At 34.2% G+C, this 11,759-nt stretch overlaps 1 protein-coding gene across 1 annotated transcript; it reads left to right on the forward strand.

Annotated features, from left to right (window-relative positions):
• The first annotated feature begins 1,751 nt into the window (after positions 1–1,751).
• On the forward strand, positions 1,752–2,653 carry LOC149197783 (18.1 kDa class I heat shock protein-like). Its single transcript, XM_089408790.1, has 3 exons — positions 1,752–1,805; positions 1,924–2,149; positions 2,382–2,653. Exons 1-3 carry the CDS (start codon positions 1,752–1,754, stop codon positions 2,651–2,653), a joined length of 552 nt encoding a protein of 183 aa, XP_089264916.1.
• Positions 2,654–11,759: the final 9,106 nt, after the last annotated feature.

The following is an 11,759-nucleotide window of genomic DNA, read 5'->3' on the forward strand; positions in this document are numbered from 1 at the left end:
ATATATATATATATATATATATATATATATATATATATATATATATATATATATATATATATATATAGTCTAACTTATAGATGGAATGACCTTTTTTCTGGCTAATTTTAAACAAGATTTGAAAGAAACTTTTAAAAGCTTTAGTTTAAATTGTTTAATCTACATAATTTAAGTGCCCAAGGGCATTTTTTCAGGGTGTCGAATCCATTTATGATTTCAAAAATTTATTTTACATAACAAAAAATCTTGAAATTATATTATGAGATTTTGGTGAATTCCCGTGAAAAAAACTGTTTCGTCTACAAATTAATTTGAACAGTGAATATATATATATATATAAAATTTATTTTATTTAATGAAAAAAAATTTAAATATATAAGTTAAAATTAAATTTACCCTTGAAAAATTAAAAAAATAAACATTACACATACTTTTATTACTTTTAAACATCACACATGTACATAAATCCATTTAACTAAGATTTAAATATAAACCCTTTAAAAAAAAAATCAAAATATAACTAAGTACATAATATTAGTACATAATATTAATATTTAAAGTGAAAATAATATATAATTTCTTCAAATTTTGAATTTTTTTAAGCCGCCCTATTAGTAAATTTCTGGGTTCTACAATCTAAAATTAAATTTATTCTTGAAAAATTAAAAAAATAAACATTACATATACTTTTATTACTTTTAGTAATCACACAGGTACATAAAGTTAAATAATTTACAAAAGTTAAAAAAATAAACATTACATATACTTTTATTACTTTTAGTAATCACACAGGTACATAAAGTTAAATAATTTATTCTTGAAAAGTTAAAAAAATAAACATTACATATACTTTTATTACTTTTGAACATCACACATGTACATAAAGTTATTTAAGTAAGATTTAAATATAAATTCTTTTTAAAAAAAAATCAAAATATAACCTATGTCCTAAAATCAAAATATAACCTATGTCCATAATATTAATATTTAAAGTGAAAATAACATATAATTTCTTCAATTTCCATTTTTTAGGCCCGTTTATTAATAAATTTCTGAGTTCTACCATCTTTCCACCTTTCCCATATTTAAACCTTAAATTTCACAATTTCTGCAAATTTCATATTACTTCAATTAACAATTTAGCTACCCAAAACCTGAAATTTCATTTTATCTTAATTTATTAGGTTAATTATTAATCTCATCCTTATCAAAATGAATTCAACTATTAAAAAAACCTTGCTAACTCATTTGACTTCCCTCTATAGGCTAATATATCATTTATTAATATAAACCATATTTCTTTTTAATAAAAATACCTTTGTTAATATGGGGAAGAGAAAGTCATGGCGTGCACAATTACATTGTCTACTGAGTTGCGAAAATTATTTTGGGTTAAAAAGACCTGTGAGTCCAGCAATATGGCATGCACATTGTTCAGTGAATTATAGAAAATTATTTGGCACAAAAGGTATGGTTCAAAGTAGCTGAGCAATGATGTGTGGCCAAGATCTACACAATAAACGGTTACTGTTTGTGGAAACAAATGATTTAACCTGCACTTCAGGTTGTGGATGGTCTGTCTGTAAAATATTCCTCTGAGTTCCAGTCATTTCTTTGATACGCTGCCAGTTACCCTGCATGCACACAAACCTCTCTTCAGGCCACCCAAACGACGAACGTTACAAACTCCAGGCCACCCCAAACGTTACAAACTTCACTTTCACATTCTTCCCCAGTTCTCTTTATATTACATGCCCAGCATTGCAATATTTGCTCTGCGTGTTTTCTTACCAGCAAATTCGTTGGTGAGGACTAATAGAGCTCGTTTTCTTTCTTTCCAAGTTTTTTGTTTTTCTTGTTGCAGAGATTGATGCCCAATAAACTTAAAGCTTCTCTTTAATTTGTTTGTTCCTGTTATTGCAGATTACATTAGTTTGGCTTCATCAACAATTGAGAAACATGTCGTTGGGACCTTTGCTTGGAAGTCGGAGGGCGAATTCTCCGTACCACAGCTCGGATGTGTTGGATCTCTCTGAATTCATGGACTTGTTGGCTTCTAACAGGCCGTCCAATGTCCTCGAGAATTTGCAGCTTCCGGTGGACTGGAAAGAGACCGCAACGGTACATATCATTAAGGCCGATATTCCTGGTATAAAATATATTTTTGTTTTGGTTTATCAGAATTTTTTTTTGTTGAAGTGAGGCTTCTGTGATCCATCAGATTTTTTTTATTATTTAACGTTATTTTCGAATTTTTTTTGACGGCGTTCATGTCTGTAGAATTCCCAAATATTAAATAAATCTGCAATCGACTTAATCTCACCACTTCATGACTACGATAAATCTGCAATCGACTTAAACTCACCACTTCATGGCTACAGGTTTGACAAAGGAGGACATTAAAGTTGAAGTTGAAGAGGGCAAGCGAGTGTTGAAAATAAGCGGTGAAGTATCAAAGAAAGAAGTGCAAAAAAACGAAACGTATCTGTATTTAGAAAGAATGCAGGGAAGTTTCTCGCGTCGTCTCAGGCTCCCTGACAATTGTGAGATTGACAGGGTGGAGGCAAAGATGGACAAGGGTGTGCTCACCGTTATTATCCCCAAGACGCCTGGTCGAGAGCCCCGTATCAAGACCATTCAGCTTTCTGAGTGAAAGGAAGGGAGGGGCGACGGAAAATAATTTCAATACTAGCTGGCCTGGCATTAGTAATAAATAAAACGGAGGGATATATGTATAGTGAACAAGTTTTGTGTTTATATTTAGTGTAATGAAATGTGATTTATTTACAATGTATAATTGTTATTGAATTGAGTTTTTGTGATCTATATCAATTATAAAAAGAGATGAAAAATCATATGAAGAAAATTTTTGTGAAAGTGATGTAAAATAATTGTTTTTGTTTTTCAAAATGATGTAAATTTGTTAGTTCAAAGTTAAAAAAATATATATATTATAAGATTTATTTTAATCACTCGCAATTTTTTTTACCATGCAAAATTTGAATAAATATTTTAGACTTAAATAAATTTGTTTTTTTTTTTCAGGAAACTTTATATATATTACTTCCTCTAAAAGCTTTATATACAAACAATTTGTATTTTTTCATGGTTTAAGTTGTATTTTCTTATGAATAAAATGGATTCAACATTTTCAATATTTATTTAGTCATAATGAGAGTACTTAAAAATTTTTAATCACGTTTTTTTTCTAATTGCTTCATATAATTTGATTATTTTATTTTTTTATAACGCTGCTATAAGATTAGAAAAATAAATATGTTGCTTCATATATGTTGTTTGACATAAATATTTTATATAGTTATATTTTATGATTGAAAATAAGATTGAAATATTTTTAATTAAATAAACCAATCAAATATATTTATTTTCTTAATTAATTAATTTATATATATATATATATATATATATATATATATATATATATTTTATTTATTTTTATTTAAATATATATCTTTTTAAGAAAACATGTGTAAAATTATGCATCTCTCACATTAAGCTATACCATAAACCTTTGAGCTCACCAAAACAACCATTATTTTGTAACCTTTGAGCTCAACAAAACAACCATTATTTTGTAAATTCAATATCTTAAATAAATAATTTGAAAATCACAAGCAAAAGCACAATCACATATTTAAAAGAAAAAACATTATATTTTTTAAAGCAATTTCGATATTGAATTTCCTAAATATTTTGATATTGAAACTCTTGGAAGGAAAAGGACGGATTCTCCTGTCACAAAAAGAAAGTTGAAGTTGAGTATATAAACAAACTGAAACGCGTGTTCATCATTTTCTTGTTATGAAAAATAGAATAAAAACTCTATTTTTCATGTAATTGTCCTTTAAAGAAATAAAATAAAATCTTAATTTTAATTTAAATGAATGAATAAATAAAATAAAATAAAATAAAGTTTTAAATAAGATTTAAGATTTAAATATTTTTGATTGATTTATTATTATATAATTTTGATGGAATAAAATATATGGTTAATAAATATTTGTTTTTGTTTATTAATATTTATTTTAAATTTAGTTATAATTTTTTTCATTTTTTTTAATTGGTAAATTCGATAAGATTACATTTTTATCATTTCTACTTAATCAACAATAAAAACACACTATATTTTTAAATATATATCTTATCATTTTCATAAATATAAAGCATATCTATATGAGAGAGAATTTCTTTGCCAATTTTATATTGAGCAGTGAGGGGATTACATATTTTTATATTAAATTTAAAACAATTATAAATTAGATTAGATTTTTTTAAATTGGATTACTCTATTGTTTATCTAAATGTGGTTGATATCACTCTATATATTTCTCAAGTTCTTTTAATCTAATTATAATTTAATTCCAATGTGACGAGTGGTGATACATACATACTCTACCTCCCTTTAGTTTTGAACCTATGATTTCTTACGAGGAAACACATGCTATTAACCATTAGGCCCACTCAAGCTATATATGGATAATAGATATTAGATCGATAATACGGATTTATCCTCCATAGAATATTATAAAATATTCTTATATACACAATTTTTTTTTTTTAATCTCCAAAGTAGTTATGCCCTTTTTCCATTCTAATTAGTTTGTTTAATTAAAATAATGGCATATGAAAGTTTCATATAAAGTGAGTTAGGGTTTTTTGGACATGTAGTATTGATAAGGGATGGTATTGGCCCATGATATTGTAATAAAACCTATTTACAGATTAAAAATCTCCATGAAAAATGGAGATAAATCTACATGGTTAAAAATCTTGTTCCATATTTTTTTAAATGTATATATGTTTCTCATATATATTAACTCTTTTTATAATTAATAATAATGATAGTAATTTCAAATGAAATTATAATTTTTTAGGATCACACTCTATCCAAAAGTCCCTGACAATAGGCGATATCAACTTACCGAAGGTAAGGATCACACTCTTATCTATGGTCCCTGATCATCCATCTTAACCCTAAAGAGTCAGATGGAAGAACACTTGCATCCACCAAGTTGGGCAAGATCCACCTACTGCAAGGGGTAGGGATCACACTTTATCCCAAGTCCCTCAGCCCATTGGCCAGATGGGGGAGGTTATCCCACGGAGTAGGCAGGTCGCTAACTAGGGCATACTTTGCCTAGGGGAGATCCGAGGTCTCAAAATCCTATTGGTTAGAGGTTTTTCATTCCCAGGAGCCCTATTTCTCCATTCCTCACCCTGGGAGCTCAATTGGGGGGGAGAGCACTGCTCAATGTTCTTGATGAGGCAGGACCCTTATTTGAAAGGGTCATCTTAACCAATCCAAGCTGCTCCCTTAAGACCAAGAACTTCCCTTTCGGCAAAGCCTTGGTGAGGATATTGACTATTTGCTTATCTGTCGAAATGTGGAGGAGTCTCACGGCTCTGCTTTGCACCATGTCTCAGATGTAATGATATCTGATCTCTATATGCTTGGATTTGTCATGCAACACAAGATTCTTTGACAAACGAAACTCACTCTTATTGTCGAAATAGATAACTATCGTGTCCAGAACCTGCTCAAATAACTCTCCAAAGAGCTTCCTCAACCAAACTACTTCACAACTTGTTAAACTAGCTATAATATACTTAGCCTTAACAGTACTAAGGGCTACAAATTTCTGCACTATATCAGGGCAGACCCTAGGCTAAAATAACATGTGGAAGTACTCTTCCTGTCGGCAACACTACCAACCCAATTTGCACTTGTATATCCATGTAGTCTAATGTCTCCAACGACATATCTTAGTCTAAGGTTAATAGTCCCATGTAGATATCTCAATACATACTTGACAACGACCCAATGTACGTGGTAAGGTTCAGTCATAAACTGGCTCAAAGTGTTAACTGCAAAGCATATGTCAGGGTGAGTGTTCATGAGGAACATAAGAGCACGGACCAATTGTCTATACTTTGATGGGTTTGCTAGGTCCGATCCAACAACCTCTCCATACAACTTTTTGAAATTCATCTCCATAGGTGTAGGTGAGGATTTTCACTCAACCATGCCAAATATTTCTAGTAATTTTACAACATATTTTCCTTGTGAAAGGAAATCTCACCTGGTCTTTGCCAAACCTCAAGTCCCAGGAAATAGTGCATTAAACCAAGATCTTTCATTTTGAATTCAGAAACCAACTCCCTGTTACATTTTAGATTGAGAGGATATGCACCTGTCAAGAATAATTCATCAACATATATACCAAAATGAGAGGCATACCTTGGATTGTTTTTGTAGGAATTTACAGGGTAAGTTCCTTAGACAGAACACCAAAGGACACCGCTCACACGCAGATCACAGATCAATACACCAATATTTTGACGTGGTTAAAACCCTCAAAGAGGGAAATAGTCCACGGCCTGAGCCAATGCGGCCACTTCAGGCAATTTATTAATAAAAGAATGAAATTTTACATAAGCTTCTCTCATGAACAGTTAACCTACAAATGAACCTCCATGCTATTTAAATAGAGATCATGGACCAATCGAGTGTTAAGCCACGGATCAAGTGTTGGTAATACCGAGGAGAGAATGAACCGTCGGATCACTACATATCGTGACTGTCGGAATGTAAGTTACAAAATGTACATAGTAAAGAAACACACTTTACCTAACTCTATACTAGACCAAGTTATACTTAACTATTTCTTATGTGTCGGAATATCCTAACATCCCCCCTTAAGAACAACTTGGGATAGGATTGAAGGATTTACAAATATGACACAATAGGAGAAGGAAGGAGGCACTAGAGCCTATCCCCCCTTAGTGACAACTTCCTGAACTCCAACCATAAATCGAAGTTTAGTGAACTTCGCCTCTGTGAGAGCCTTTGTAAAGATGTCTGCAACTTGATCATCTGTTGAACAATATTGCGCTTCAAGAACATGGTCATGAATGAGCTTTCTGATGAAGTGCATGTGCAGTTCAATGTGTTTGTTGTGCTGATGTTGGACTGGATCTTTGCATAGTTGAATGGCACTTTGATTATCACACCAAAGTGTAGTCGGATGTTGCTGCTGAAAGCCAAACTCTGACAGGATCTGACGAAGCCACAAGGCTTCCTTACTAGCTTCTATGGCACCACGATACTCTGCTTCTGCTGAAGAAAGAGAAATGGCACCTTGTTTCTTGCAAGCCCATGTGATAGGTCCTGAACCAACAGTGAACACATAACCTGCAGTAGACTTTCGATAATCAGGGTCACCAGCCATATCGGAATTAGTGAAACCAACCAATAGAGGAGCTGCTTCGGCACTGTAATGAATCCCAAACTGAACTGTACCTCGAACATAACGAAGTATTCTTTTAGCTGCTTTCCAATGACTTTCATGTGGGTTTTGCATAAACCGAGCAACAAGGCCAACAACAAAGGAAAGGTTAGGACGAGTATGGGTTAGATACAGAAGTTTTCCTACAAGTTGACGGTATAAGATAGCATCAACTTCAGGAGAAGTACAAGTGACTGAAAGTTTGACTCCAGACTGAAAGGGAGAAGGGGCTGGCTTACAGTCTTCCATGTGAAAATGGCCTAGAACATCACAGGCATACTCGGACTGGGAAAGGGAAATACCTTCCTTGGATTGCAAGACTTGAAGACCAAGAAAATAATGTAAGTGTCCTAAGTCTGTCATTTCAAAATTCCTTTTAAGGCTAGAATTCACATGGTTTATAAGGTTGGGATCACTACCAGTTAGGATAAGATCATCAACATAAAGAACAAGAATGATAAGAGACTTGCCCACTTTCTTGGTGTAGACAGTATTGTTAGAATGACACCTAGAAAAGCCATTTTCTAAAAGAAAGTTATCCATTTTGGCATACCAAGCTCGAGGAGCTTCCTTGAGACCATAAAGGGATTTATTAAGCCGACATACAAGGCTGGAGTCTGTTTGTATAAAGCCAATAGGTTGTTCCATATAGATTTCTTCATGCAAGTCCCCATGCAAGAAGGTAGATTTAACATCCATCTGATGGACTTCCCATTTGAAAGAGGTAGCGAGGGAAAGAACAAGGCAGATAGAGTTCATTTTGGCAACATGGGAGAAGGTTTCAGTGTAGTCAATGCCTTCAACTTGTGAAAAACCCTTAGCAACAAGACGAGCTTTATGTTTATCAACTTTTCCATCTGGTCCATACTTGGTTCTGTAAACCCATTTGCATCTAACAAGTTTTCGTCCCTTTGGTAGAGGAACAAGATCCCATGTATCATTTGCAAATAATGAATGATATTCTTCATTCGTAGCTGCTTCCCAATCTGGATGTCCTGAAGCTTCTGCAAAGGTGTCAGGATCATAATTCACTGAAGCTTGAGCCAATAAAGTAGAGGCTCTATCGTTGCTGATCTGCAGGATCACCGGCAAGATCACCTGCTGCATCCCGAGTAGCACGGACCCATTTTGGAAGCTGAGGAGCTGAAGGAGGATCATGAGAAGGTGGGGGAGGATTTTCATCCTCGCTTTCATCATCTGAGGAATAAGTATTTTCAAAAGTAGAAGAGATAGGGAGAGGTGGCACATCCGTCGAACTAGGCTCGTAGGCCGATATATTTTCAACAAACTTTACATCTCTTCTAATGATAAAATTTTTGGACTTAAGTGGAATAAGTCTATATCCTTTGACATCTTCAGAATATCCAAAAAAAAATACATTTTTCACTCTCAAGTTCTAAAGCTTTATGTTTCTTATTTGGAATATGGGCCCATGCTTCACTTCCAAAAACACGAAAGTGACTTACATCTGGTTTAATTGAGCTCCATGCTTCTTCTGGAGTGATATTCTTTAAAACCTTAGTAGGAGTGCGATTTATTATGTAATTTGCACAGTTAATTGCTTCTGCCCAATAATTAAGACTAAGTCCTTTAGATTGAAGCATACAATTAGCCATTTCCTTTAAGGTGTGATTCTTCCTTTCAGCTACACCATTTTGTTGTGGAGTATATGGAACAATATGTTGCATTTGAATTCCATTCTCAGTGCAAAAGTTGATGAATTTGTTGTTAACATATTCTCCGCCATTATCAGATCTTAGCTTAAGAATTTGATGTCTAGATTGTTTTTCAACAAAGGCCTTAAAGGCCAAGAACATGTTAAATACTTCACTCTTGAGTTTTAAGAAGTATACCCAAGTGCGTCTGGAGAAATCATCAATGAAAGTTAAGAAATACTTGTAGCCAGAGAATGAAACAACTGGAAGTGGACCACATAAATCACTATGCACAAGCTGTAAAGGGGCTGAGGCGTGCCAAGAGGCACGTTTTTCAAAACTGTCTCGATGATGTTTTCCGAGTACACATCTGGAACAAACACCATCTCTGCAAGATACCATTGGAAGACCTGTCACCATATTTTCTTTACATAGATTCTGAAGAGAGCGATAGTTTAAGTGACCAAATCGCTCATGCCAAAGTTTGCTCACTTCATCATTATGAGCAACAAATATCGAGGGAAGATTTGATGACCCAAAGTTGTGAAACTTATACAACCTTGTAGAATCATCAACAATGCCAGTAGCTAAAATCTGTCTAGGATCTCTTAGGTCCTTAATTACAACATTGCGAGGTGAAAATTCAACGATTTTACCTTCACCTGAATGAGTTATCTGATATACAGATAGAAGGTTGCAGGATAAGGTTGGAACACATAATACATCATTAAATTGACCATTGTCTATATGAACAGTTCCAGTCCCTACAACACTAAGAGATCTATCATCACCAACATATATATTTTTGGTGTTACAATCATTTAAAGAAGAAAACATGGCTTTGTTTTTGGCCATGTGATAAGAAGCTCCAGAATCAATGAGCCACTCATGAGAATGAGAAGAAGAAGATTACATTTAGTGCATAGCCAGACCGAGATGCTTGACAACCACATGCAGAAAGTGTTATCCCAAAAGATGAAGTTGAAGTTGAAGAGTGCTCCAAATGGATGTTATGCTTCTTCATTGCTGCTTCCAAGGCTTCCATCTTCTTAAAGCATTTGGATTCTAAGTGGCCATCTCGATTACAAAAGTTGCAATGTCTATCAGTCTTCTTCCCTTTGTTTTTATTTGTCTTATCATTTTGAGGCTGAAATTGCTTAGGACCCTTGTTTGGTTTAGGACCATTCCTTTTAGGATACAACTTCTTAGGATTCTTTGAATTTGGTTGCTGCTGGGCGGCTAACGCTTTCTTAGAAGAGTTTCCAAGATGAAGAAGACCAAGGTGTAAGAGTTTTTCTTGTTCTCTTATTAAAGAATCACAAAAGGAATCAAAGGAAGGGGACTTGTAGGCTTGTCCTTGAGAAATGAAGGCTTCTCTTGTAGAATGGAAGGTGGAAACAAACACAGAATAGGTTGGTCCCAACTTAGTAAGAATGGAATAGATAAGGTTACTATCTTCTTCCTTAACCTTAACACCTTCCAAGAGAAGTCTAAGGGTCTTGAACTTGGACAAAAAATCTTCAATGCAAGAAAAATTATTGGGGTCCAATGTAAGCAACTCATTTTCGAGTTGATGGGCTTTAAGTTCATTTTTAATTCCAAAAACTTTAGTGATCTGTTTCATTGCTTCCTCAGGAGTATCAAGTTCTGCAATATGGAATCTAAGATCTGGAGAAATAGACATCCCTATCAACCCACGTGCTTGATCTTGCCTATTTTCCCATTTAGCTGCCTTATCTTCATCTTTCGGTTTGGTTTCTTGGCCTGAGGCTATTCTGTAGAGACCTTTACTTCTAAGTAAATCCATAATGTAGGACCACCATTGGAAGTAGTTGGTGCTGTCAAGAATAACTTGGCATGGACTTTCCATTTTAATAGAAACTGAAGCTATAGATGCTGAAACTATGTGTTCCAATGGAAAGATCTTGAAAAATTAGGCTGGTTAAAAAAAAAACGGCTCTGAAAACAGCTTCCGGATGAAGAAGTTATGGCTTTTTGAAGAAAAGTTGATGAAGATGCCGACGAAGTGCGGGAATGTGTGGAAATGAAAAATCCGCCCCCACAAAAAGGAGACTTGAACTCAAGACCTCTACTCTCATAAATTAGCTTTGGACCAAGTGAGCTAAACTAAAAGTTTGAGAGAGAGAGAGGGGGGGGTGGGTGTGTTTTTTTTAGTCACTGAAGCTTTGGGTTGCGTGCTTGCTTGAGAAAGCTCTTTTTCCCTACAAAACAAAAAAAACACAAAACCTAAACACGGACATACAAACACAAACAAGCCTTACGGCTTGAGGTAAGCTTTACCCGGAAACTAAATATTTTCCTCAATGTTTTTGATTTTCCGAGATCACACTAAGGCGCAGCAGAAAAGAGCATACGCATGAGAAAAATCCTTCCTCTCTGTTTCTGATTTGCCCAGATCGCACAGAGTCGCAGGGCAAAGAGCATACACAGAAATGAAAGGTATAGATCTGGTAATAAAAAAAAGCTAAATAAACCGAAATAATAAACAGAGAGAAAAAAACTAGAAACTGCAAATAAACACTGTATACCTCCAGATTTTAAAAATGATGTAGCTAGGGCTACCAGAAACCTTCTCGCGTGAAACGAAAGGGGTTCCTCACTAGAACAGATGCTCCTAACACAACAGAGTAGTCCTCTCGGCCTGAAAGCAGTCAGAAACAATAGATCTAGGAAACGGTAGTCGGATGCAGTTCTACCAGCTTCAGATTTGGATCACCAACAGACGCGGCCCTCAAATAGCTCTGATACCATGTAGGAACTTACAGGGTAAGTTCCT

This window comes from Pinus tabuliformis, chromosome 2_2 (assembly GCF_031772625.1).
Source record: "Pinus tabuliformis cultivar Carrire ecotype Pingquan chromosome 2_2, CPIR1, whole genome shotgun sequence".
Lineage (NCBI taxonomy): Eukaryota > Viridiplantae > Streptophyta > Pinopsida > Pinales > Pinaceae > Pinus > Pinus tabuliformis.

Excerpts from the sequence above, each read along its gene's own strand:
- LOC149197783 (XM_089408790.1), top strand. The coding sequence starts at position 1,752 with ATGCCCAGCATTGCAATATTTGCTCTGCGTGTTTTCTTACCAGCAAAT. Across the intron at positions 1,806-1,923 it reads TCTTACCAGCAAATTCGTTG|ATTACATTAGTTTGGCTTCA; the intron begins GTGAGGACTAAT and ends CTGTTATTGCAG. Across the intron at positions 2,150-2,381 it reads CATTAAGGCCGATATTCCTG|GTTTGACAAAGGAGGACATT; the intron begins GTATAAAATATA and ends TCATGGCTACAG.